The sequence below is a fragment of the Silene latifolia genome, chromosome Y (genome assembly GCF_048544455.1).
Source record: "Silene latifolia isolate original U9 population chromosome Y, ASM4854445v1, whole genome shotgun sequence".
NCBI lineage: Eukaryota > Viridiplantae > Streptophyta > Magnoliopsida > Caryophyllales > Caryophyllaceae > Silene > Silene latifolia.
The window spans coordinates 206,878,460-206,906,398 of record NC_133538.1 but is presented as its reverse complement, the minus strand read 5'-3'; the positions used below and the strand labels follow the sequence as shown (position 1 = coordinate 206,906,398).

The 27,939-nt window shown below is 34.1% G+C and overlaps 1 protein-coding gene across 11 annotated transcripts; it reads right to left on the bottom strand.

Annotated features, from left to right (window-relative positions):
- Nucleotides 1–1,002: 1,002 nt before the first annotated feature.
- On the bottom strand, nt 1,003–27,315 carry LOC141633694 (double-strand break repair protein MRE11-like). Of its 11 annotated transcripts, none has more exons than XR_012538476.1 (23): nt 22,352–22,427; nt 21,852–21,987; nt 21,366–21,523; nt 20,483–20,573; nt 18,583–18,702; nt 18,436–18,504; nt 18,247–18,338; nt 17,869–17,971; nt 17,694–17,801; nt 17,543–17,605; nt 17,401–17,472; nt 17,213–17,290; nt 16,137–16,199; nt 15,973–16,036; nt 15,030–15,112; nt 14,589–14,702; nt 14,338–14,415; nt 14,039–14,137; nt 13,159–13,415; nt 3,890–3,994; nt 3,336–3,456; nt 2,193–2,390; nt 1,003–1,446 (listed from the first exon to the last, which is right to left on the bottom strand). XR_012538476.1 is itself a non-coding variant. In XM_074446115.1 (23 exons), exons 3-23 carry the CDS (start codon nt 21,978–21,980, stop codon nt 1,414–1,416), a joined length of 2,193 nt encoding a protein of 730 aa, XP_074302216.1. In that variant the 5' UTR covers nt 21,981–21,987; nt 22,188–22,243; nt 27,212–27,230; the 3' UTR covers nt 1,003–1,413. The 11 variants fall into 11 exon arrangements, 10 of the variants coding, with proteins under 10 accessions (XP_074302216.1, XP_074302215.1, XP_074302218.1 ...); XM_074446115.1 differs by lacking the exons at nt 3,890–3,994; nt 22,352–22,427 and adding exons at nt 22,188–22,243; nt 27,212–27,230; XM_074446114.1 differs by lacking the exon at nt 3,890–3,994 and adding an exon at nt 22,188–22,243 and having other exon boundaries at nt 22,352–22,653.
- Between the last annotated feature and the right edge of the window lie 624 nt (nt 27,316–27,939).

Genomic DNA, 27,939 nt, shown 5'->3' with positions numbered 1-27,939 from the left:
TGTTTTTTGGGCTAATCTTTCTATTGGGCCCGTCCTATGCTATAGGACGGTCTTATAGGAGAGTTATTGAAAATAAAAGGTAGTTGAAAAAAAAAAAAAAAAAAAAGTAGTTACTCACAACCAAAATAAAAGGTAGTATTGACAAACACTTATTTTTTATAAATCACCTGATCATCCTATCCAAATATACCTCTAATCAACAATAATTCATACCCCAATTCAAAACTTAATTTGACTATGTAAAAATTCGTTTTATATGTCAAAAACTGAATTTTTAGTATAATTAAGCCTTAGTTTTCACAACAACAAAAAAAATTGATTTGGATCATTTTTTTTTTCTTCGAGTCGATTTAGGGTCGTTTCCGTTTCAGACTCAACCACTAATCTGCCATCCCTAGTGAATGACAAATGAAGAGAGAAAATGACGGGACTATACTTGAATCACAAATATTATCCTACAACCAGTTGTATAAGAGCATTGTACAACCGCCTCAAAGTTATTGAGCTCTTACAGAAAGTTGTTGAACTATTTCACAAGTTATTGAGCTATTTTACGATGTTATTGAGCTTAATAATTATTCTGATACACTCAATAACTTTGTATCATAGCTCAATAATTTTGATAGCAGAGTTCGATAACTTAATAACAAAGCTCAACTAGATTAAACAAATTGTATATACAACCAATTGTATAATACATTAACTATGAATCAAGGGAAGGTGGTAAAGGTTTAGTAGATGAATGTATATGGACAGGGTCGGAGAGGAGAGAACATGATGGCGTTAAGTCATCAATTATACAATGAAAGGAAGAGAGAAGAGTCAACGCAGGTTGGAGGGGCAAGCTACAAGGCGGCAATAGCAGATAATTCAGGGCTGCAGTTGGGGTGTTGAAAGACTAGCCGCTTAATTTACCTATTACCCATGGAATAAATCACGAGATCACGAGTTAATCTCACTATTTCAAAATAAAAGCAATGAATGTTTTTAGACAGACTAATGTAAATAGAACAGTTAATTTCAATCTCCGGTTAAAGCATCAGCCAAACTTGCCCAAAGTACAAAAAATTCGGGCACACAATGTTAAAATCGACGGCCATTGTGCCGGATTATAATTAGCTATAACTCTTGGCCAGTGAGCCACTTTTACCCTTTTTAGGAGAAATTTCTTTGAGACTTACATTGACAGCCACGCAGGGGAGTACAATATTTTTGAAACTAACAAGAGTCTGTACAAGAGCAAAAATGTTTTGACTATAAAGTCAATATCATGCGAGCCTTTATGAACCACCTCGCCAAAGCAGTTGCAAACCACTTAATACAAAATTCTCGCTCGTTAGGATGGAACTGTTCCCATTCCTCACACGACTTGACCAACGCACTAGGCAGTTATCAAGGGAGACTGCATATAACTCATCTCCTCAAAGCTCCGTAGTTTCTTGTGACCTGAGGAAGAACATCCAGGATAAGGTATAGAGATGGAAAGCAATTCAAATATTGCCTTCATATTTTTTATTAAAAAGACAAGATTAGTGTGATCAAGGTCCATCGGATGTCGGGCTGTCGGCCAAATAGTTTTCAAGGAAAATAATACTCCGTAAGACAATTTTTGGAAGTGTGAGATATATGCACGCACACAACACATGCTCAACTTCTTCCAGACAATATCATCCACAAGCATGGACAAGGAAAATACTGAATTAAGGAACCGATTACTCGTATTTCAAGCATATAGACTGTCTTACGGTTTCACAATTCGAAATAGATCTGCAAAATTATATGCATAATACACTCTTAATAGTGTCATAGACCTTGAGCCTTGAGCATTCGACATTAAAGAATATGCTCCAACTGGGAGTTGAACGAATTAGATAACCCATCTTAAGAGGTTTCTCTTCATATTCAAAAGTATGTAAATCAAGCCTAAACTTAGGCAGTGAGCATGGACACTACGAGATACATGACCTAGGGTCCTGGATGCAGCCAGCAATCAAGAAAAAGTAAAACACACCATAAACATACGCTCATAAGTATGTATATCAACCCTAAACTAGGCAGTGAGCATGGACACTAAGAGACACATGATCTAGATTCAGCAACCAAGAAAAAGTAAAACACACTATAAATAAGACGCTCTGTCAGGCTGCATATAGGAGAGGAAAGAGAGAATCAAAATTGATTGGAAGAATAACCTTTGCTTGAGACTTCTTTAATCGACTTGACATGTCATCATAATCATCATCGTCGTCATCATCATTTCCCAAGACCATTGTTTGGAGCGAAGAGGTCTCTGATTTTCTACCCCTCTTAGAGAGCTGCGTAGAACCTCTACCCCTTCCTCTTGGTGCAGCTCGTTTGCGACTTTTACTTTCAACCCTTCCATCATCTCCCTGTCAAAAGCAAAGAGATCCCTTTTAGATTAGTCTCACTCACAAACAAAAAAAGTAGGCATAAGAGGTGCACCCATACCTCTATTTTTAAATTTCAACACCTGGGCTCTATCAAACACAAGTTTTATATATTTGAAGCTATTTACATTTTAGACCAATTAAGTGTAGTTCATAGTAACACAAAACTCATATGAGATGGTCGACATGTGACACCACTCCACTAACCCTCTAATAAAATGAGAAATAAAGATGAATTTGGATTGCTCTCAGATAAGAGAGTATGAGGCTGTCTCATACAAAGTAACAGTATACGTAAATAAGCTTGTGAAATGTGTTTCCCAATCAACAATTTCGTTAAAGTTGACATTAGAGGTGGCAATCATTGAGCCAGCCCGAAAACACGTTAGGAACCCGACACGAAGTTAGCGGGTTAATATTAAGACATTGCGACCCATTTATGTAACTGGGTTGACAAGGACACCACACGGAACTTATGCGGGTCGACTAACAGTTGAGGTCTTTCGACACGAATCTGACACGAATACCCATGTATTTAAATTAGTCATAATATCATTTGGTTAACTTGATAATCTAACCAACTTGCTCAAAAATAAGAATTATTATTCATCATTTTGGGTTACTACTTACTAGGTTATTAAAGCTTAGTTGCGTTACAGAATTAAACGGAGTTAAATGGGTTGAAAATGAACTGCTTGAAGAAAAAATGGGTTTAACAGGTCGTGTTAGGTTGCTGAAAACTAAAGTCCGGGTTAGGGTTGAGACAAATGACCTATTTATGTAATTGGGTGGTTTGGGTTGAGGTAGCGATGACCGATTTGAAGTTGAAACGGACACGAACAAAACACAACCCGGCGTATTTGCCAGATCTAGTTGACATTGTGATTTGTAAATATTATATGGCTGAAAAAAGAAGACACCACATACCGAACTGTCATTAATCTTCTGCACTTCATGTTCTACACCTTCTTCATTTGAACCAGAATCCACATTTTCTTCTTCATCTGCAATGCTCTGAACTGACGCTGACGCAACAGCTGAAGCAGATCTGCAGTTTAATAAAGTAATCTTCACTATCTTTCCTAAAGGAAAAGAGACTTCAGCCATGTCACACTCACACATGTGGCAGTAAATCTCGTATGAGATGGTCTCACATGTAAGACCAGCCCAAATCCCTAATTAAATTAAATCTCATTTTGCTATAAGGTTAATGGGTTGGTCTCACCTGTAAACCCTGCTATACAGGTCTTTCTGGTTAACTAGATTTTGTGCCCGTGCGTAGCACGGGTAGCTAATTTTGAAACTTTAAAATTATACTCTATATAACTTGGTATGTGATATGATGAGCAATCCAAATTATGTGGTCTTTAAGTAAATTGATTCCCTCTATTTTATTAATATCTTACATTTTTAAAGTGTCACATTTCTTAAGATATTTAATAATACTCAACTTATAAAGTTAGTGAATTCATAACACTTACCTTATAATGAAGTTTCTTCTTTTTCACTGTTGTGACAACTGTCAACCAACTCATTATACTCATATGATGGCCTGACGGGTGACGGGTATTGTATTTTTAAGAATTCTACACATAATAGAATTGGAGTTCAAAATCTTATAATTTAAAAATAACTATGGGAAATACTTTAACAAATGTCTATTTTTTGGTATGATTCATTTAGTTCTTCTAAACATGTGTATATGTATAACGTACTTAGACAATCTCAAAATTTTAAACTTCAAAAGTAGGTAGTATGTAAAATTGGATTTTAATATTATTTTAGTTTAGCTGCAATTATTTTTGTGTAGTCGTTCTTTTTTTTTTTTTTTTTAAATGTCATCTTAAATTCATTATTTGGTGAACAAAAAAATAATTACTCTAAAATGGAGTGAGAGGAAAATAAGGAAATCCTCAAGTTGCCACAAAACTAAATTTGCCTCAACCTTTTTTTGTAGGGTCAAACCCGTAAATTTTGATCTGTGAAATACCTGACTCGTTAATTTACGAAACGCTACCTGCTCCGTTGGTGGTGTTAATTTACGAAACGCGACCTGATCCTTTGGCGTCATCAGGTCAAAGATAAATTTGCTTTTTATGACCCATATTATAACTTGACCTAGTTTGGCCGCTCTATCCAGATGTACTGATATTCTAGTGAGTGAAAAATAATTTAAAATCAAATACCAATGGAAATTCAATAGTCGTACTATTGTCCGTATTAATTACACCTATAGAAACAACCATAGTACATAGCAGTTGGTGCAACACGGTTACACAGTACAAATAATTTTGGACTTTAGGCTATATAGTATATACTCCCTCCAATCCAATCCAAACTACCTACTTACTTTTTGGAGGTCAAACTTTGAAAAGTTTGACCGTTAATCCACAGAAAAATACAAAACTTTGAACGATAAAATTTACATATTTAGTTGTATTATTATATTATCTTTCATAAATTATATTTTTTGCAAAAAAAAATTATATACAAAGAAAGAAAAATGCGGTCAAAGCGGGTATCGGATCGGCGGATTAATGGGACGCACCAAGAATGTCACAGAAAATTGCGGGAACGGATGACCGGGTCGTCGGTTATGCCAGGTAGCTGGAGGTGTCGTGTTGATCGTGTAGGGTCAAGTCGGTTTTTCAAAAAATAGAGTGTTTGATTGCGATGGTCTTTGCTGAGGTTCAGACAATAACGAAAATTCGAGTTCTTGGATGTTTCGGAATCGTGGAACTGCAAATATTATTAATATGGTAATTTTTGGGGTCGAAGTTGATCCTAAGTGGTGCTAAAAGGGTCGATAACAGGCCTGGTCAGAAACTCTGTTTTTGACAAAACACGGGTAGTTTCTGTTCGTTTTGGCGAGGGTTTTGGGTACGATTTTTGATCGGGATTTCAGTGGAGGTGCGAAATATGGTGTGTGTCGATTTTGTTGGTCACGATGGTGAATTGTTGTGATGGCCTAGAAGGTGTTCGTGGAGTTTCGAAAGCGACAGTGTACGTTTGATGCAATTCGCGGGTGAAGGCAGCGGAAGTGAAGCATGTGTCAATCTGGTTTGTTATTAGAAGAAACTGTTAGATATTAGGAGATGGCAAAAAGGCATGAAGTGCTAATTTTAAGTGTTTGGCTACAAGGTTCTTAAAGGTTTTTTTTGGTGTTAAGGGGGTCAAAAGGGCAAATACGGAATTCGAACCCGGGTCATGAGTACAACCTCTCATGAATTATCTCTTTTTCTCTCAGGTCATAGAACTGATAATTAGCACGAACACATGTATGATAGTTGTGCGACATAGCATATAATATCTTGTTAAAATCTGAAACAAAGGATGAACACAAGACCATAGTTAGCAAGATATTGACTTGTGAAAACACAGCCAGGTAGATTGAAATTGGGAGCTTCATAACGGAAATTGAGATCTTAACTTCTCTTTCAATAGCATATCTCAGCCACATTCGAACATCACCAATTATTGCATCTGTCGACTTTTTATCCAAGTTGACAATACAAAGGCGAAAAGTATCAATGGTGGACCTTCTATTAAGCAACAGCGCATTTCGGCCAAACCAGGCGAAACTTGAAGAAGCCACATGAGTGTTGGGTGGTTTATCAGCCATTCTACTACAGTATCCATTAGAGATGTATGTATGTACTATATATACTATAAAAATATAGTGTCCTAGTTGCTATTGAAGACGAAATAGAGTTTTGATTGGTTTCAACACCTCGATTTTGATAGTTTATGTTGAACATTATCTTACAACTGTTGTAGGACTCTAGGTGATATTTTTTCTTATTAGTTTATCTTATCAAGTTCATATCTTTAATTAATTCACATATTTAATTTTTATCTTAGGTGTTTTAGAAAAGTTGGAGTCTCTCACAATGCCTGAAAAAAGTCTCTCTATATATATATAGAGAGAGAGACAAGATCCGGTGAGTCCACCTATATATTTGAGTCCATGAGTCCATAACACAATATCACGCACTATACAAAACAATATCACGGATTTTTTTTTTCGAAATAATTTTTTTCAAATTTTTTTTTTCAAAATTTTTTTTTCGAATTTTTTTTTTTCAATTTTTTTTTTTTCGAATTTTTTTTTTCAATTTTTTTTTTCGAATTTTTTTTTTGCAAAAATTTTTTTTCGTAATTTTTTTTTTCCGAAAAAGTGTTTTTTTTTTTTCGATTTTTTTTTTCAAATTTTTTTTTTTTTTCGAAAAAGTTTTTTTTTTTTTTTTTTTTAAAAAAAAAAAAAAAATTAATGTATGCTGTGATATTGTTTAGTATAACGTGTGATATTGTATTAGAAAACAATATCACGATTTTTTTTCGAATTTTTTTTTCAAAAACTTTTTTTTTTCAGTTGTGATATTGTTTAGTATAACGTGTGAAACTGTAAGCTGTGATATTATGTAGTATAACGTGTGATATTGTATCATGGACTCACGGACTCAAAAAGATAGGGTGGACTCATGTGATCCTAATTCTATATATATATATATACTTAAAAGAGAAACTTTTGAAGCGATTTCATTGGCTATTGCTTTGGAGCGATTTGATTGGCTATTGCTTTTGTTGAATAAATTGAAATATTTATCTCAAATATACATAAATAAATAAAAGATAATTTTTGGTTGGATTAATGGAATATAAGACTCATCAACAACTACTCTTATGAATTGTCAATAACATTGTAGTCCTTCCGATTATTGGTCCCTTATTTTAATTATCACTTATGCGGTTTTTTCCTTTTTTTTTTTTTTTGCTTTGTGTCAAGATGTGCTTTTTACTCTTTTAATTTAAACTTGTGAAACTAACTATTTGTTTATTTGTAGGTTTTACCGGTTAAGGGGAGCATACCATAATATCATATACGGAGTATGTCTTTTCGTTTTATCGTTCGTTTTATTATAATATCGGTTTGTTATTTAGTTTAGTAAGTAGTAACCAAATCATCATAAAGAATGTGAGCATATTATGTCTGTGAAAGTTGTACAACAATGAAGGGCAAGGGGGCGAAGAACCCTCCAATATCATCTCATCAGACCTTAAAGGGTCAAGCAAAGAATCGGGTTCAACATCTTCAATCAATGTTCAATGAGTTTTGAGGAAGGAGAGTCGCAGCAGAGATCTTGGTAAGTTTGAAGAGGAAGTTATCAAAGTACTTCGTGCATGGAAATCCGAGCTTGATGAATCCACCCCTGCTTCTTCATTCCGTGTTTGTAACTTCGCCTTCCTTTTAGTTATTTTGTCTAGCTTTTGTTATCAGGGTGGAGGGACGAGAGACTAATGCTTGATATGATACATAGGAAGAAAGTCTTAGATCATCTGAACATTTTAGTTCCATGTTGCAATATTTTGATCTCGAAGACGATGCAACAAGCCCATTACCAGGGCCATTAACTATGATTCATGGAAACGGGAATGAGCTTGGAGTGACAGATTGTGCAGCAAGAGATAAAGTATTCAATATGTGTGTCTATTTTATGAGTTGTAGTCATATGAGTTTGATTATGAATATATGTGTGTTCATTAGTTCACTTTGGCATATGAAGTACGTTGTATATCAACTATGAGGTATATGGTATGAGTACGTACGAAGCACGCCATATTTAATTACGATAATTTTTGTTTTTTTTTTTTATTTTGTTTTTTCGCATATCAAATATCGAGTTATGTTCTATTGTTTAATGTTTATTTAAAAGCAATTGGTTGTTAAGATCCATCTTAACTTAAAGAGGTCACACATCACTTCCTTTTAATTTTGCCTTATTTAAATTGCATCCGAGTGCCTTCTTAACTTAAGACGACCTTAAACATATATAGTTTCTTACTTTCTTTTGTACGTTATTACATATAAAAGCATTTATTGATGACATTTATTTCATTATTTTTATGTGCCATTGTTTTATTCATTATTTTCTAAAATAAATGGTCCATTAAAAATTGATAAAGTTGATGCGTGAACAACGGCTTAGAATAGCTGAGCAACATATAGATTGAAGAATAAATTGGAGCAAACGGGTGACGTACTTAAAAGACCCCATTGCTAAACTAACTTAAAAATACTTGGAGAAAATAATGACCGAGATAATGAGTTTAACGATTAAATAACTTTAGTCATATAGTAATTCTAAAAAAGAGATTGAATATGGTGTGGGTTTAAATTATATCGATTGCAAAAGGTAGAGTTTCATCCCATGTGAACTTAAAATTCAATCATAATCAGGTCAATTTTGTATCAATTCAAGTTTATTACAACATCCTACTATTGTATATGTAATTAATTAGTTTATCAATAGTAATCTATGCAAGAGTTTTACTTATCATACACTCCATGTTGTAATGTGTTTGTATTATTTGCGTGTTTCTATTGCTACGCAAATCTAGGATTATCTCTAATGTTTTTTTCAGAATCTTTACGTATGCTATTACTCAATTCTAACTAATTTTAGGGCAAAATTGTATACATAAATCCAATGAGGACGAACTTTTTAAGTGAGGTTAGAGACTCCAACTTTTATAAACTATTTATATACGAGTATATTTTATATGGTTTATAAGATATATAAGAGATTTTAATTAGAGACTATGAAATTTTTGAAAAGAAATTATTTGAGGAAATTCTAAGACTTTTAGATGTCCTTCTCAGTCAGTCAATCCGAATACTACAACTCCTTTTTTTTCATGCCATTCAAGAGAATGTTAATCTTAAGTAACATTCTTTTGGGTGTATAAACATTTCTCTTCTACTTAATTTTTTTTTCATCATATTTTGATGCACTGTAAGATTTGTTAAATATCTTTTATATATGCTGTTATATTTAGATTGTGGAGATGTTTTAGATCATTGTGAAGTGAAATTGAGCACTAAATAAAAATATAAAACAAGTCTATGCAAACATACGGTCTGATACGGGGTGTAGTTTAGTTGTATGCTGCTCTGCTTATGCATTAGATAAGGTGACCAAAACACGAGTAAACAGACGTTATACAAAGCTTTAATTTTAAACAAGAATCTCATGATAAATTCTCAAAAGTCATTTATTCTTGCAAAAAAAACACTTTTTCGGAAAAAAAAAATTACGAAAAAAAATTTTTGCAAAAAAAAAATTCGAAAAAAAAAGGCTTATACCATAGTAGTTTTTGTTGTTATTTATTCTTTTCAAATCTCTTCTTGTTATACGTCTTTTTTTTTAAAAAAAATCGGGTTTTAAATATCGTTTTTTTTGGTGATATACTTTTTTTCATCTAAGATCTACTAAAATATTTTTCATAAAATTTGTTGTTAAAAATTTTATATAAAAATGATATAAATTGACTAAAGTTATACAAATAAGGACTAAAGTTATACAAAAATGGTCTAAAGCTATACAAAAATTGACTAAAGTTATACAAATAAGGACTAAAATTATATAAAAATTGACTAAAGTTATACAAATAAGAACTAAAGTTATACAAAAATTGACTAAAGTTATACAAATAAGGACTAAAGTTATACAAAAATGGCCTAGAGTTATACAAAAATGGCCTAAAGTTATACAAATAAGGACTAAAGTTATACAAATAAGGACTAAAGTTATAAAAAAATTGACTAAAGTTATACAAAAATTGACTAAAGTTATACAAATAAGGACTAAAGTTATACAAAAATTGACTAAAGTTATACAAATATGGACTAAAGTTATACAAATAAGGACTAAAGTTATTCAAAAATTGACTAAAGTTATACAAAAATGGCCTAAAGTTATATAAAAATGGCCTAAAGTTATACAAATAAGGACTAAAGTTTAGTCAATTTTTGTATAACTTTAGTCATTTTTTGTATAACTTTAGTCCATTTTTGTATAACTTTAGTCATTATTTGTATAACTTTAGTCCATATTTGTATAACTTTAGTCAATTTGTGTATAACTTTAGTCCAGTTTTGTATAACTTTACTCCATATTTGTATAACTTTAGTCCATTTTTGTATAAAATTATGTAACTTTAGTAAAAAAATTGTGCAACATTAGCCGTAAATAGTACAACTTTAGTCCATAATAGTATAACTTCAGTCATTTTTTGTATAACTTTAGTCAAAATTTGTATAACTTTAGTCAAAAATTGTATAACTTTAGTCCATAATAGTATAAATTTAGTCTAAATTTGTGTAACTTTAGTCAAAAATTGTATAACTTTAGTGCATAATAGTATAACTTCACTCATTTTTTGTATAACTTTAGTACAAATTTGTATAATTTTAGTCCAAAATTGTATAACTTACACAAATTTGTCAGTGAAGTTGCATTGTATAACTTCAGTCATTTTTTGTATAACTTTAGTCCAAATTTGTATAACTTTAGTTCAAAATTGTATAACTTTAGGAATATACCCGTTAATCTAACAAAAAAACTCGTAAATCTAACAAAAATACCAAATATAAAAAAAAAACAAATAAACAAGATGTATATCGTGTGTATAACTTTAAAAAAGGAAAAGAAGTATAACTTTAATGCACGCAGTGTATAACTTTAATAGATAAGATGTATAACTTTAATAAACAAGATGTAGAACTTTAGTCCAAAATTTGTGTAATTTCAATTTATACAATGTATAACTTTAGTAGTTAATAGTATAACTTTATTTTGATTATTGTATAACTTCAGCCCAAAATATGAAACTTGAAAAATAACAAATTAGAAATTAAAAACAAATATTAGATCTAAAAAAAATATATAATAAGACGAATTGTATATAATAAGACCAATTAAATTAGAAAATACAATAACAAATAACAATAACAACCAAAAAAAAAAAAACGGCCCAAAAAATAATTAAATAACAATACTAACAACCAATAAAAAAACCAAATCTGAAAAACAAAAAAAACAAAAAAAAAAACAGGAAAAACAAAAAATTATATCTAAAAGAAACCAACAAAAAATTAGATGTTTTAAGTGTATAACTTTAGTCGTAAATAGTATAACTTTAATGTTTTAAGGGTATAACTTTAGTTGTTTTAAGTGTATAACTTTAGTCGTAAATAGTGTAACTTTAATATTTCAAGGGTATAACTTTAGTCGTAAATAGTGTAACTTTAATGTTTTAAGGGTATAACTTTAGTCGTAAATAGTGTAACTTAACTAAAAAATATAACAACAAAACAATGAACAAAAAAAACATAAAACAATTCAACTAAAAAACTAAAATTAGATCTGAGAAAAAAACTAAATCTGAAGACATACAAGACGATTTTTGAAATAAGAAAAAAAAAGGACGTAGATATTGTATGTCCACTCACAAAATATGCAGGAAGTATATATTTATAATTAAAAAAATATCTTAAACAACAACACACAACAACAACTAACCACAAATTAAATAAAAATAAAAAAAAAGAAAAAGGGAAAAGAGAAACAAAAACAATGGAGAAGTCGGTGTTGAAATCCCACAAATTAAATAAAAAAAAAAAAACAATGGAGAAGTCTTGTTGAAATCCAGCGGAGAAGTCGGTGTTGAAATCCACAAATTAAATAAAAAAAAACAATGGAAAAGTCCGTATTTGTTTTTTTTTTTTTTAAAAAATCTAGATCTGAAAAGGTGGGAATGGAGGAGTCGAAGTCGGTGTTGTTGTTGGTTGTTGCTGTTGCTTGGTGGTCGGCGTGAGATCCGGCTAAGTGGAGGAAGAAAGGAGGCGGTGGGTGATGCGGTTGTGCAGGGGGGTGGCGGCGTGAATGGAGGGAGTCAGGCGGGTTGTCGGGTCGTGAATGGTGGTATCTGAGGTGTGGGCTGGTTTCGGGTTAGAGAGGAGGGTGGCAGTCGGGTTGTCGGGTCGTTGTTGGTGTTGTTGCTGGTTGATTTCGGTGTTGTTGTTGGTTGTTGTAGCTGGTTGATGTCGGTGTTGTTGTTGGTTGTTGTTGTTGTGGTTGCGGTGGTGGGTCGGGTGTGGGGTGGGGTGGAGTTGTTTTGGTTTTTTTTTTTTTTTTTTTTGTTTTTTTTTAGTTTCAGTTTGGGTTTTTTTTTTTTTGTTTAGAGAGGGTGGGAGGAAAATGAGAGAGAAAGAGTGAATGAGAGAAGTGAGAGAGGATGAGTGAATGAGGAAATGAGTTGGGAGATTAGAATGGTGGAAGAGTTATACAAAATTAGGAGGAGTTATACAAAATTAGGGAGGGAGATTAGGGAGGTTCATTTGTGACCCTTGAATGAGATGTAATCTCATCCCTCCATCCCTTCCATCCTAAGGTCCTTATAAGGACTTAGGGACTCATAAGATGTAAGGGTCTCTCTCTCTCTCTCTCTCTCTCTCTCTCTCTATATATATATATATATATATATATTGATTGGTATATGCAGTCATACGATCCCTCTTTCACACTTCTACTTTGCTATTGTTTCTCCGCTTTTTCCATTAGATTACCTTTCCAGGGTTGAGAATGATATGTTTACTATTTACCCATTTCAACAATATGGCGATATGCACTAGCAAAGTATTAATACATAATGCTTTGTGGAAATAAGACAGCACTATTCGTATAAGCAATTAAGCATATTTTTTGACAAAGAGAATCGGATACAAATCAATGAAGATTTTAGGAAAGTTGAATTCTGCAACTTTTAAAACACAAATATCATTTTCATCATAAAGGCTTTCCTCACAAGATAAAAGACTCATTGTAGGTAACACATGCAAAGACTCTATATTGGCAAGGAAAATGGAGGGGGGAAGTGATTATGGAAAAAAGCATGAAAAAATGTTCACCGTTGAGAACGTCGAAAGCCCAAGGACATGTCAAGAGTTGATTGCTTCAAATTAGAAGTACCCTTCCCTCTTCCCCTTCCCCTTCCTCTCGTGGAAGTTTTACCAATTTGAGAAGCATCACGAGATGAACCTAGAGATGTTGTAGTTTTTCTGCCTCGAGCTGTAGATTTTGCCCCAACTATCTGGGTGGAATCTTCATCGTCATCGCTAAAAGATACTGCACTTCCTATTCCTGTTTTGCCTTTACCTTTCAAATCCTATAATATAGAAACAAACAATGCCGATCGTCAATTTTCATCCTGCTAGACAATAGTAATGCCTAATTGCCTGTGTCTTTACGTGAGATTGTATGATTGATCCCTTTACCGTTAAGTTTTAGATAAAAATCCTCACAAAAGTACCACTCCCTCTTTGTTACATCTCTTTTCTATTTCTCTTTCTATTAGCCGCATACTCTGGCTATGAGAAGAGCATAAACGAATGTTAATATTACACCATTATTGTAGTGTAATTATGTGTGATATTACACACTTTTGCTATACTCCCTCCGTGCCTGAAATACCTTCCAAAATACCAAAAGTGTACGATTTAAGGAGTATAAATAAAAATAATAAGGACCGTATAAAAAATGCAAGTGGGGTCAAGTGGGATATTGGAAGATATTTCATAAACCACCAAATAGTGAAAAACGGAAGGTATTTTAGAGAAGGGGGAGTATCTATTATTAAGTGGACCAAATTGCTTTACCTGTCCACCTCAGCATGTGTAACAATTATTTTAACTATCTACATCAATTCTTTGTCAATTTTCGCAGAGTATAAATTAATCAAGGGTTAAACATTGAAAGATTAAAAGAGAAAGGTTCTGAAGTAAACTGTACGCATCTCTGAAACCAGCAAACATATAGAGTCCTAACCCCTGAATGAGCACTGAAGGTAAAAGTTCCTTTTGGCCGTTTCGCACTTTCTTTGACACGCTCCTTAAAGTATAAACAAAGAGGAAATACAACAAAATTAGAAAAAAGAAGAAGAGCTTCACGAGCAGAGTCATCTAGCATATGAAGAAAGTTATGATGGGAAGGGATCAGACAAAAGACAGTTGGATTATTGAGCCCTTAATCAAGAAAAAGCTCCAGCAGATCCTTAGGGAGAAAAGATGCGGATGGACAGAAGAACTTGCCTCAAGAAGTTCTTCAACTTTAACAATCAAGTCTTTTTCTTCAAAGTCAGCCGAGTCTGAGTCTCCAGCAATTTTGCTCTACAGTACAAGAAAATGGTTGTTAAATACGAGTACAAAATTGGCGCAATCATTAGGATTAGAGACGTTAGGACTTAGAAAAGCCATAAATGGAATGATAGAATATTGGATAGAATGAATAGTTGACTTCAAGATGTTTACACACACAACACTTCTAGATGTCAATTACTTACACGTGTTTCCTCAAGGGTGTGTTGCACAAAAGCATGGAAAGCTAACTTGTCATCTTTGTTGACAAAATTATGAAGTGCGATATCCAAATCATTCACAGGTAGGATCTCCATTTTCTGCATGAAAAATATTGAATCAATCCTTCTAAGGACAAATAAGTAGAGTCAAGTAGAAATAGTTTATCCTTCTTAAATGGCTGTCAAATTTCCAAACATAGCAATCCGAGCAAAAAATTATAAGATACCAGTTAAATGAGCTCTGATGGCCATAAAAGACAATTTGAAAGACACTGAAACCGAAAAGGGGGCCAACTCTTTGAGTCAGAGAGAGCCACAACATGGAGAAGCTTTACGAGAAAAACCACAAATTCAGAGCACTTAGATAAATACTACATAGTAGTCTACAAGTAAGAGATAAGGATGGACGTCAAACAAAATACATACCAAATTGCTCTCTGCAACCAAAGCCTCGATATTTTGTTGATTTAATTCTTCGGGACGGAACTTCTCAGAATCGTCGATTTTGCCTACAGCAGCAACATAAGATACTCAATTAAGAACATTACACACCAGAAGTACAATACAGATTCCCCTAGCCCTAAAAAATGATATTCAAGAGTTAATTTCATAAAAATTAAAAAACAATGCATCTCAGAGGTATCTAAAGGCCAAAATGAAATTCAAGGAAGATGCAATTTATTTTCCGGACATCTTTTTTGGATTCCACGCCATACTATTTGATAATGCAAATCTCATTGAACAATATGAGTAACCAATAAATTTTCAAACTCAGAGTCGCTAGCAGGCTAATGTTAGTCCGCTTCAAAATCAAAGCATGTTTTACAGCAGCTGCAGTAGAAGCAGTAAAATACAGATGCAATAAGTCTTGTTCTTATGGATACAAAGAGTGTCACACGGCAAAGATAACAAATTCAACATATAAAAAGTGATAGATGTTCATGATATATAATGCACTCCTTGCACCCACAAACATGCTAAGATACACACACGCACGCCATTTTGATAATGCACAAATCACAAAATAAACACATGCTAATATCAATTCCTGCATGTTTGAAAATAGAGGAACCCGTGATCAAGGGAAGGGAGGTTCCACTGGTCAAAAGAAGCTAGTTACAAATATCTATGTTACTCTGACACGGTAGCAAGGGTCAGACACGACAAAATGTCAAATATCGAACACACCAATGATGAAAAGTTCACACGATGTTGTGTCATATCACATTGAAAGATTAAAGTCTCAAATGCACAACACACAGCAGAAGAAGAAGTGAAGTGTTGACGTAACATAGGTTCCAGTAACAAGTAAAAAAAACCTTGGAAACGTGACTAGATGAATCTCTGTGATATACTGACAAAACATTACCTTCACTGCGACTTTTCGTTCGTGAAGCTTTGGAGAATATCAGAATATCCTGAGGATTTGCCACCTATATTCTTGCAAGATGGCAATTTAAATTAAATTGTTTTGCATATATAGATTTCAGTTAGATAGTTCTCCGTAGCAAATAAAGATAGTTTAAATAGTACCTTCCCCACATACTTTTGTCCGAACCTCTGAGGATTTATAGTTGTAAACCCAGAGTAGTCAACCTGTCAACCACAAAAAAAAAAAACTATACACTAGCGCACAAAAATGATTTTGAAAAGCAGATCAGTGATAGAGCAGAAGTCACAACTACAAAAAATAAAGGAAAAAATTCATAGCCCCCCCTTTTCTATACCACTTCTTAACTCCCACCTTTTCTAATTTTTTTTTCAAAGATCCCGTCTTTTCTGAAGATTTATTCCAAAAGCCCATTTTTACAAAAAAAAAGAAAAAAAAAAAAAAAAGACATTTTATCATCCATATCAATCATGAAAGCTCTTTCCCTTCTACCAAAAGTTACATTTAGACAAAAGTAAAGATGTCAATGATACCCGCTAAAAATGACACTTATTTTGGTGAAAATGGGCAACCAATCTACAATTTAGTGAGCCATTTGCTTTATTTCATCATAATCCAGAACCAAAGAATAGCTAGTCCTTGCTCCGTCGGTATTGGAAAATTTAAGTCCAAATTTATGCAAGGACATTTGTCTCTATAATCCTTTCAATACCTAGAATTATTATTCCAGATGCATATAGAAGGGATACCAGTGGAATCATAATCACAGATGCACAAGTGATCAATCTCATCAATACAAATAACTCAAGGCCATGGAGACTAATAGCATCCGACACCAGCAAAAAAAAAATCTAATAGCTCACGGTTTGATTGTTTCTGAGAAATATGATTGATGAACTCAGTAGAGTTCATTTATATATAGACATAACAAGCCAGATGCTCCTTGCTTCCCTGTCTATTGCATACCCGTTTATAGATAGATCACAATGGGTTTAAGCTTCACCAAAGTTAAAGAGTTCATTCGTTGCAGAAAGGTTGTTCCAGCCCACCAAAGCATTTGGTAAAATCTCCCACGTGAATAAGATGCAATTTCAGGTAGAATTATCTATTAGTTCATACTTTCATCTGATACTTAGAATGCAACTAAGGGGATGAATTAAGTTCAAAAAGTCCCCATTAACTAATGATTAATTCTTACTTGATAAGATGATCGGATTACCTTTAATCGGACCAATGGAAGCCTAGCTTCAGACCTACCGGCCGCCAATTTGTCAGATTTCTCAATTAATTTTCTGACCTAAGGTAGATTACAAAAGATGAATTACTAGAAAATATGACAAAAATATTTTGGAACGAAGATGCACCTGGCATAAGATAAATTTCTTTGGCATACAAAAATTAACTTACCACTTTGTCTAGATGCTCAAGAATTGAATTTTGATCATTTTGATCAACATCAGGTATATCTTTCAGCACAACCTACAGATTAACTATTTAATGTCACTGCAACTTTTAACATAAGCAATCCACATAATATTCATGTCCTTACCTCAGCATATTCAAATGGCCTAACTGAATGCAGGGGTATTTTAATTGGCCGGTATTGGTTTCCCTGAACATGAATAATGTTAAAGAATAACGCAAAGGTTGAGCATAAAAACTAAAAAGTACCGGAGGCATAATGATTCATTAAAACCAACCTTAATTTCCAAGAGAAGGACGTGCTTTGGCTTTGACTCCCCATCAATAAGCGATGTGGCAACCGAAGAGCCAGGTTGCGTGATATGGAAACCCATGCCAGGAACTTCCTGCCGAATTAAATATCCATCAGTCACATATTCGGATGAATAAAAACAAGTGAAAATGAAATCCCACCTGTGGATCAACTAGGCATTCATGTTCATGTCCCCAAACTACAAAATCAAGGAATCGTGGTAAAAAGTGCTCATTAATCGCATTTTTTGGATTTGTCTTTATTCTGCACACAATGGTAAGTGATATTATAAAACACATACAACACTATGAACATCCCAAAACTCGTGTAATTGGAATCTTCATACAACAACAACATTACCCCAGTGCCTCAATGGCTCCCGCAAATTGCGGGGTAAGGGGGGGTCGGATGTACGCAGCCTTACCCTTGTGTTAGCAACACAAATTGGAATCTTCATATTAGCATAAAATCAAATTCTTTAGCTACAAAATAGAAGTAAAAAGCAGCCTCCTTCAAAGAGAGAATGGGTATAATGGTACCTATTCTGATGAAGAACAAGGATGTTAAACCAATCCGAAATTTCATTTCCTTCTTGAGCTTCAGGGCGCATCCACTGAACTGAATGGGGAGTCTATGGCACAAAAAATCAAACCAGGGTACATGTGAATGATCTGATACTAAAAACCACATTCAAAATATATACCAAAAACAAATTTCAAATCATGTACCTGAAACATTCTGTTCAGCCTTTCATCTCGGATATTTCCAAGGCCATACAAAGCTACTGATGTAAGACCCTATGTAATACAGTCTCACATCATTCACAACAGAAAAAATGAGCTAACAACTTCCACACAGTAGATTCAATGACTAACCTTCCGAATAAGAATAGGATACAGAGTAATTTGGCCAACGCCAGAGCCTCCTAGATCCATTTTACCAAAGTAGTTAGCAAGATTGCAGGCTGAAAGAATATCAACTGCTGAAAGGTTATCCTGTCATAAGAAAACGTGAAACAAAAAAATTGTCAGTCCAAGAAAAAGGAAGCAGAACATTTATAATGTCAAAATGCATGGAGCCATGGACGTTAACACGACATGTTAATTGCTATAACTGTCCATGCTTCATACCTGACGCTCCTCTGTAAAAAAACGAACTACAGAGAATTACCACATCTATTTTAGACAGATAATGCGAATAAAAACCCTACAACAAAATATTCAGATAATTCATGTGCCACGCATGATACCTCCACATATGAAACCACGTTACTGTCATGGGTCCAAGAATCCAAGTACTAGAAATCACGGGGACATAGTAAAAAAAAAAAAAAAAAAATTGCCATATTTGTAAGCTAAATCTCAAACCCCCAAACAGACAGTTGATAGAATGACCCAATATTCAAACTATGCTTTCGAAGTAATAAACAGCCTTGACGTTGTGGTAGTAGTTCAGAATTATATATGTCAACTACGCAAGTCTAAAATACACAGGATCCATAGAACTTGTTCAATGTCAAATACCTGCCGAAGTGAAGTTAAGAAATGCTGAATTACACTGATCTACAAAAATCACCCTCGCTAACCATTTTCAGACACGAAAGTGACAAAATCGATTAATCAGCAAAAAAAACATGAGATGAAATTGGCTCTAGATTTGTCTTATACTTCCTCCATTCAACTCCACTCTACCACTATATGCTTTTTTCATGTTTGTCAACGCGTGTTTTATGCGGTAAATATCGTTAGCTACGTATTTGCAAAAATTATAAAAGTGATATTTTTAATGTACTCGTAAAGACGAATCAAACCAGATCCTACATGAATATATTTTCACTTATGAGAGAAAATTGAAATTAAATGCTCACTTGTGAATAGTGTACAAACTACAAAAGAAAGTGGTAGAATGGAGTTGAATGGAGGAAGTAGCTTACAATTTCGTTTAAGAGGTAAATTTGACTCTTGGGAATATGGAATTTACAAGTTCAGACCCTTTCAACGAAGCAAAAGAGCAAAACGTATAAGTGTAGCCTATGTCACAGAAAAAAAATTAATGTATTTGCCAGCAGCATCATGTTGATCACCTGCCTTTTGTAGTTCCAGGAAGCCCTATATGCCCTTCCTAAACATCATTTTCCTTGTGCACGAGGGATAGGAGAAAGTCTTGCAAACAAGCAACCATTCCCACCGTAATACAAGGAAGAATTAGAGAAGGGATTATGGGTAGACATTTATGTTTGATAAACGACTCTAAAGTTGATGCCTGGGGTATCATGGCCAGATTGTGCATGGAAAGTGTTTGACACAATTGATAGGTCTGTCTGATGAATGTGATCTTAAGAATTTGAGGGCCTATTTAATCAACATACTGGTCCTGGTACTACTTTCCAAACTGCTATTTTTATACTTATTATCATGTAGTATCTCATGTTTCAAAAAATGTAGGGCCCAAAACACTTGTCACAGAATATGGCAATATGCTAAATACTAACAGAAAAACAAACTTCATTAATAACTGAATCGAGTAGTCAAACATCTAGAAAGATCTGCCATATGTTCTGCTAAGTGCTAAATGTTAAATTGCCAAACAATCCCAAGTAGAATAGCCCATCCCCTAATTCAAAGGCTAGTTGTAAAAAGCATAGCAACGATTAAGTTAGATAGTGCCAAACAGAACTTCTCAAAAAAAAATTAAAAAAAAAACATAGTGCCGAACAGAATGGATAAGCAGACAGACGGACTAAGTTAAGTAGTTAACTAGTGCTAAAACACATACCACACCAGCAGGATCATCATGATTGCCATGAATCGTGAACACCGGCAATCCAACGTTGAAGTGAGGATCCTCATAATTAACATGACCAAATCTAATGTAAATACAAAAGCAAAATAGGGTTAGCGCATAACACGACCAAATTGGCAGGCTTATCAGTGGTATAGGAGAAACATTCGATTTCATCGTGGGGAGTTGTGGGTACCGAGTATCTATGAAGAAGGGAATTCAAACTACAAAGGGAAGCTAATTCATCTCAAGCATCCCATAAATAACCTCTAAAGTGAAACATGAATCCTTGAGAAATTTAGTTCAAAGCAAGTGAAAATATATTTAGAAGTTGACAGTTAGAGCAAAATCATTCTCAGATAGTTCACACAACTTCAGATCTTTCAAGTTTATTCTAGTCTCAATTCCATTCTTAACTCTTCTCAAAATGTACATTATTTGAGGTTTGGAGATATTCCCATAACAAAATTCTGAATCATTCTTTCAGCAAAAGGAACATTTTGATTTTTGAAATCGTAAAGTCTCCTTGGTCATCATACATCAAAAATTTCTCACACTATCTTTGATATCTCTCAAAAAAATTAACAGAGCACATGATATGTAAATGGTGCTGGATAAATCTATTAAAATGTTTCATGATATGTAAGTGATGCTGTACCTATGCTCTAGGTAAACACATGACAGCTCACACATGCAGGATTAGTGCTATAGAGAAAAGCGACGGTATGACAGGAAAAGGTATTTTGAGTTTCAGCAACACATTCAAAGGACATCAAAGGCTTCATCAGATATCCCAGCAGGGTTCAGGTCTAAACTCTCCAGAAATAAGGGTATACACATGTTCCATAAACAAATCCATTGAAATAAACAAGCATACCTATTAGGGAAATTTAATGTCTGGTCACTGACAACTTGGAACTGTACTGGACGATCATTTAGACAATATCGACGAAGGATCTCTAGAGCTCTCACCAAAGTTGACCTAGATGGCTTGTTTTCGTGAAAGAGATCTCCACCAAGAAGTACAAAATCCACCTGAACCGAGGTCAAATTACTTAATGCTTAAACTGTAGTATGCTACAATGCTACAAACACATGAACCACGCTTTCACAATCGATATGAGATGAAAATGCTTTATGTGAGGAATAATAATCATTTCATCGCTAGAGTCTATGGGATAAGATAAGGCTTCACGGCATTAAAGTGATAGCCAAAAACAACTATTTCTGTTCACCGCGACATGAGACCCAGAGGTAACTAAATGGTAATCAAAACAATTAAAGTTGAACAGAAGGAAATGAGGGGCTTAATTTGATAAATAAACCAATGTGAAAGTATAGCAACTAGCAGTAGTCAAGTCACCTGCTTTTTCTCTGCTATTGAGCATATCTCCTCAAAAGACTCAAATGAATCATGACGCCGTATTTCATCCTTCTCCATGTAGCCCAGGTGGCAATCTGTTGCCACAAGAACTCGTAACGTATCGTTCATATCTTCCCTGAAATACACACTTTCTAGCATAAATCACCACATAAATTGACAATCTCACTAGTCAATTGAAATTGAAAAGCATGCAGAACATTTCTAGATAAAAGTTTGCACATCCTCAGTCGCCAACTGCGACACAGACAAAGTGCTCCATACATTATATTTGCATCTAGAAATGAAATTATAAATCATTTTTTACAAAAACATTACCCTAATTTCTACTGTATGGCTTCCTTGATCTTCAAAGTTCAAACCCCTAAAATCGGCTAATTACACCGAAAACAGTCATTGATTGTATTAGCACAAATAGGGGAATTGGTCTACACATGAAAACCCTAGAATGCAACAAATGAAAAATCAGCAAAAGGAAATACATTGACTTTGGTGAGTGGCAGAGCCAGACGTGGGCTAGAAAGGGGGTTGCCCCCGCTGAAGAAAGAAAAAATTGATTTTTTTTTAGTTCCAATTTTCGAATTTTTAAGTTCGTCTCTATTGAAGTTTTTCGTCCCCCATAATATCAAATTCTAGTTCTAACATTTAAAGGCTCGCTTGGAATGTGAGTAATTATTAAGGGAATAATAGAGGCAAAAATATGAAGAAATGAAAGGAGATTGGTGGTTTGTGGTGGTTGTGGAGGGTGGAAAGAGGTTTGTATGGGGACATGATTGAGGTTTGTATGGGGACATGATTACGTTGGGAATTAATTCTAGAGGAGATTATTCCGGGATGTTGGGGTTTGGCAATGTTAGGAAATAATTACTGGTTGAATGTATCACCAAGTTTGGTATATGAGTAAAAGTTCCTGCCATTAGACATGCCAATATAAAATTGCACAAAACAAGTACAAAAATTCCCACAATATGAAAACATAAATCATACAAACTTTGCAACATCATCACATTTAACCACTCCAGAAAACTAGTCATCTCATGTATATGTTCATAATCATAAACACAATCTAAAGCCTATTTAAAATCATGGCCAAAAAGTCGTATTTCTCGTCTTCGTCCATCAAGTCACGAAAGACAACAACGTCACTCTCTGTCATAATTAAGCACAAAGTCAGAATGTTCGCCCTTGGAATACCTTCAACCTTCCCCAACTCTTCACGTAAACCAACCTTGTAATTTTTCGGGGCTTCTAACATAGTAGTGAGTTGAGCAATCTGAGCATTACTGTTTTCAAGCATTGTTCCCATTAGATTTTAAAAACTTTTCTGAACATTCAAGATCTCCTTGTTTTTACGAAGCCGTTTCTTACTTGGTCGCTTCAAACTTTCATCTCCACATCTTTTACTAGTTTCAGAACCTTCAGTGAGTTCGCCACTTTGAACCTCTTGTTGTGCATTTCCACTTGTCTCATCAATTCCATCTTGGTCATCTCTCTATCAAGAGGCATATTACCCTTAGCACCGTTGCCTCTCTTTAGTAGATTTCCTCCATTGCATCAAAGAACGGAAATGGTTTCCGAAACATCCCTTTGGCATCTTTGTGACTCTAATAAACACAAAACCATATAGCACGTCAACCTCAGGTATATAAATCAAACCAGCAGCTATATTAGCAAAAGTGCTGCTAGATCACAGAGACAGATCAGAAAGTAGCATAAGAAACATCAAGTTATATGGTGTTTTCTGAAATATAGCTACGAGTATATTTTCTTTTTGAAATATGCAGTACCAATTTTATCATAGAAAACCGACAAATGCAAGAAATACAAGCTGAAATAAGCAAGTATGAGAAAACGTAATGATAATGCAACACAGTCATCACACTATTTGTATATAAACTATGCAGGCAGTGCTCTAAGGGTCAGGAAGGCTTAATATCACAGGCTGCATTCGAACTGGAATCCACAGCACCAGTTCAACCAATTCTATAATACCTTCGTTTTTCGCCGATGTGTTACAAAGACAGAGATGGGACTTGCTAACACACTTCATCAGTTTATATGTATGTAGAGCTAATAAATGACAATTGAATTATAATTGTGAATTACAATCATGAAGTTAATAATGCAGCATATAAGTTAATGAACTACAATAATAATAATAATAATAAAAAGTAATAATGCAGATGAGAACCTTACACCATCCGTCATACAATTTGCGGTCACCGGTTACCATCTTTAGATCATCATCCCATCCAAATCCGCTGCCCTTCAGTTTAATATCAAGCAATGTATTAAACCGTTTTCTGAGATAACCAAGCCTTGATTCGATGTTAGTTGCTTTAAGTCCGAATCGCGGTTTTTAAAATTAACTTCTCCAAATGAACCAAATACCCAGACTTGGACCCACCCTCAGCCTTCCATCTTCCATCCAAATTCAAGGATGACAACAAATTCACCAACACAGTATCTTCCTCCACAGTCCACCTTCTCGGACCGATCTTTTCAGTACTAGCTTCAGTTTCGGTCGTCATAAAGACTATATATAATGTTTTTAAAGAGCAAACACACACGTTAGAAATTGCACTTCATTGAAAAACAGTAGAAAGTTTACAATATAATAGCTAACTCGTTCAGAGAAAAATAATTGAAACATCTAAGAAAGGAATAAAACATAATCTATAAACTTAAAAGGCCTACGAAATCGCCAACTATCATACATCTCTTTAGCTAAATTGTCTCTCCATTCCGTCCAAGACTCGGACGTATCAATTGCAGCTATACGATCTTCATTATCATCCATAAACTGTCTACCATATTCTGTATCTAACAAAGCTTCCATTGGATCGAAACTCATTTATCGACGGATCAAATTATGAATAAGACAACAAGCACTTATAATGTCGGTATGAGTATTCGGGTTATAAAAACTATAGTTTCTAAGTATTGCCCATCGCATTTTCAGCAACCCAAAACACCTTTCAATGACATTTCGTGCTGATGAGTGTTTCATATTATAGAATTCCATGTGGTTAACCGGTTGCCGACCATCTTTCCATTCATTGAGATGATATCTTATCCCTCGATAAGGAGCAAGAAAGCCTTCACCGTTTGTAAAACCAGCATCAACTAGGTAATAACTACCTATCAAGTTGAAAGTTCACAAGTTTAAATAATTTTATTTACTTCCAGAATATCTTTTTTTAACTGAAAACAGTGGGAGACATTCCTCACCATGAGAAACTATAAGAGGATGTCGTCTACTAACAGCATCTTGGAGGACTCTACCATCGGCCGCTGAACCTTCCCAGCCGGGCAAAACATAGGTAAATTGCATATCCTTAGTACAAGCCGCTAAAAAATTTGTAGCTATTTCTCCTTTTCTTGTACGGTATTTAGGTTTGTCGGTGATAGGAACCGTTAACTTTATGTGTGTGCCATCTAAAGCTCCAAGGCAATTCTACATACCATTGAAAATTTAAAAGAAAGTGAATAAAAAAAAAATGTAACCTATGGACAAGGCCTTAAGATGATTAACTTTACCTCAAACCATTTCCACCTTGAATCACCGCAATCCTCTTCAATAGGTTGTGGAGTCTTTATCAAATACTTATACAAGCGTAAAATAGCTCTTAAAATTTGACGGAAGTTCCGACTCACGGTTTCTTTTGACCTTTTCAAACGATGCACAAGCATTCGTTGTTTCTGGTCATGTGCTAATATATTTAAAAATATAGCCACCCTTTCTTCTAAAAACATGTTTTTTGACTCTTTCAAAAGACCATAATTTCGAATTAACCCACACAACACATCGAATGTAAACTTGTCCATTCTAAGTTGATCTAAGCAACTTAAATCAGAATGTAGAAACTCCTGTATATTTTTTAATCATTGACTCATGGTTCATTTAGCTGTGTGAGAGATTTTCTTACGAGGTATTTTCATAGTTTCTAATATTGTTATCATGCAATAACAAAAGGATATCAAGATCACAAATCTCATTCTAATAAACCAAATAAGACCAACTACGGTTTTTTGCTTCCGTGACAATAACCTACGCGTCATAACTGCATACAAGGTCATAGAAAAAAACATGTAAACTAATCAATAGAGACAAGTAGACAATCAACCAAGAAGACAATTGCAAGGTGAGATATCAGAAACAGGATCATCATTACCAGTTCAAACCAAAAGTCAAATGCAGTTGCACAAAGAAGTTCAAACAATCATAAACTACCACAAGTGGCACAAATTAGAATGGTGTTCAAGCAATTATTAAATACTCTGCAAGAACCCAGATCATAAAATTTCATAAAGATATCAAAACATTACCCAAGATTATTTTAGGGTCAAAACCTAAGAAGTTTGGATATGGTAGCTCAAGTGTTTCAAAACGGCAATAGATGAATGAAGCTACTTAGTAATGTGTTGGAAAATTAACATGAATCATCGACACAAGAAGAAAGAACAAACTCTGAAATAAACAATAAAGTACAATAACTGGAAGCAACAGCAAAATGTGAGTATTTTAGGGTCAAACCCCATGAATGAATGAAGTTAAAAACAAATTTGAATCTCACCAAGAATATCGATGAAAATTATTATCAAACCCAAATCATATTTCTGGGTATAGAGCTACCATATCCAAACTCAAATTCAAATAAAAATTATTATCAAACCCATAGTAATTTCATAAACTACCATAACCTAAATCATATTTGAATAAATTAGCATAAACCCTAATAATAATAATCATCAATTTTGAAACGATAATTATCATATTTCATCCACAAATTGATAACAATCGTCACAAAAATGGTGTTCAAGCAATAAGAATGGTGCAATAAAAATGGAGGAAAAGGAATACCTGATGGTTGGAGAGGACGGAGAAGACGAGATTCACAGAAAATGAAAAGAGATTTGGGGGCGATTTTTATTGCGTTGGAATTGTTACTGATGGTATGGGGTGGGTAATGGATTACGTCTCTTAGGAGGGAATAGTTACTGGGCTGTACTTATTACTCTCATACCAAACTTCCATAAACGGCCCATAATAATTTCGTTGGACTTGTTCAGGCCTATTAGTCTATTACCCTCATCCCAGGCAGGCCCTATATGGAGGTAATGCATTATTTGAGGGGGGGGGGGAGTGGGTAATTATTACCCCCTTAATGGATAGACTATTATACTATATTCCTCCATTTCTATCTCCAACCTCCATTACTTTCCTCCATTTTCTAGTTCGTTTAAGCTCTATTACTCCCTTAATAATTACTCCCATTCCAAGCGAGCCCTAAAAGTAATTTGGGCGCAACAATTAGAGGAGTGGGAAAAAAAGAGAGTACCTAGGTTGTTCGCCGTGGCAATTCGAAAAATGGAGGAAGACGTAGTGTTGGAAGGTGTAGTAGTAGAAAAGTTGAGCACTATGAACAACTTTAATGGCGGGGGTTTTAAAAGGAATTTTAATGGGGTTTACCGTTTTTGCCTTTTTAGACTTTTAGTCAAGGTATTTTTATTTTTATTTTTATTTTTGGAGGATCATTACTAAAAAATAAAAATAAAAATAAAGGTGGCACTTAAAAAAATTGGTAAAAACACAAAATTAAGCGATTAGGAGAATTTGACACAAAATATTGTATTTGTGGGATTGATTGGATAAAATGTCCATTTTAAAAAGAAAACCATACTTACAAAGCTAAACGTAATAGAAGGCCAAATAAATAGGTCAGTTTAAAATGGCTTTACTCGGATATAATGCGTCTGATGGTGGATCAAGTCATTTTAAGTTTATTAAATCTGCTTTGGGTAGGGAAGATAATGAATCGGATTGGATTGGGTTTTGCGTAGTACAAACACGGTCCAAAATCGAACTAAAATGAGAAAGAAAAAGGGATTGGGAGGGTGACTTAGAACTAAAATGGGAAATAGGTAAGAGAGATTTTGACAACAAGAATTTAATTTGAAATGCCTCATTTTGAATTTAGTAAAGTGAAATAAAGATTTGGAAATGAGGTGGTTAGAGAGTGGATTTCAAATGGGTTTATTTTAACCTTACTTGGATTTTGTAGGGATT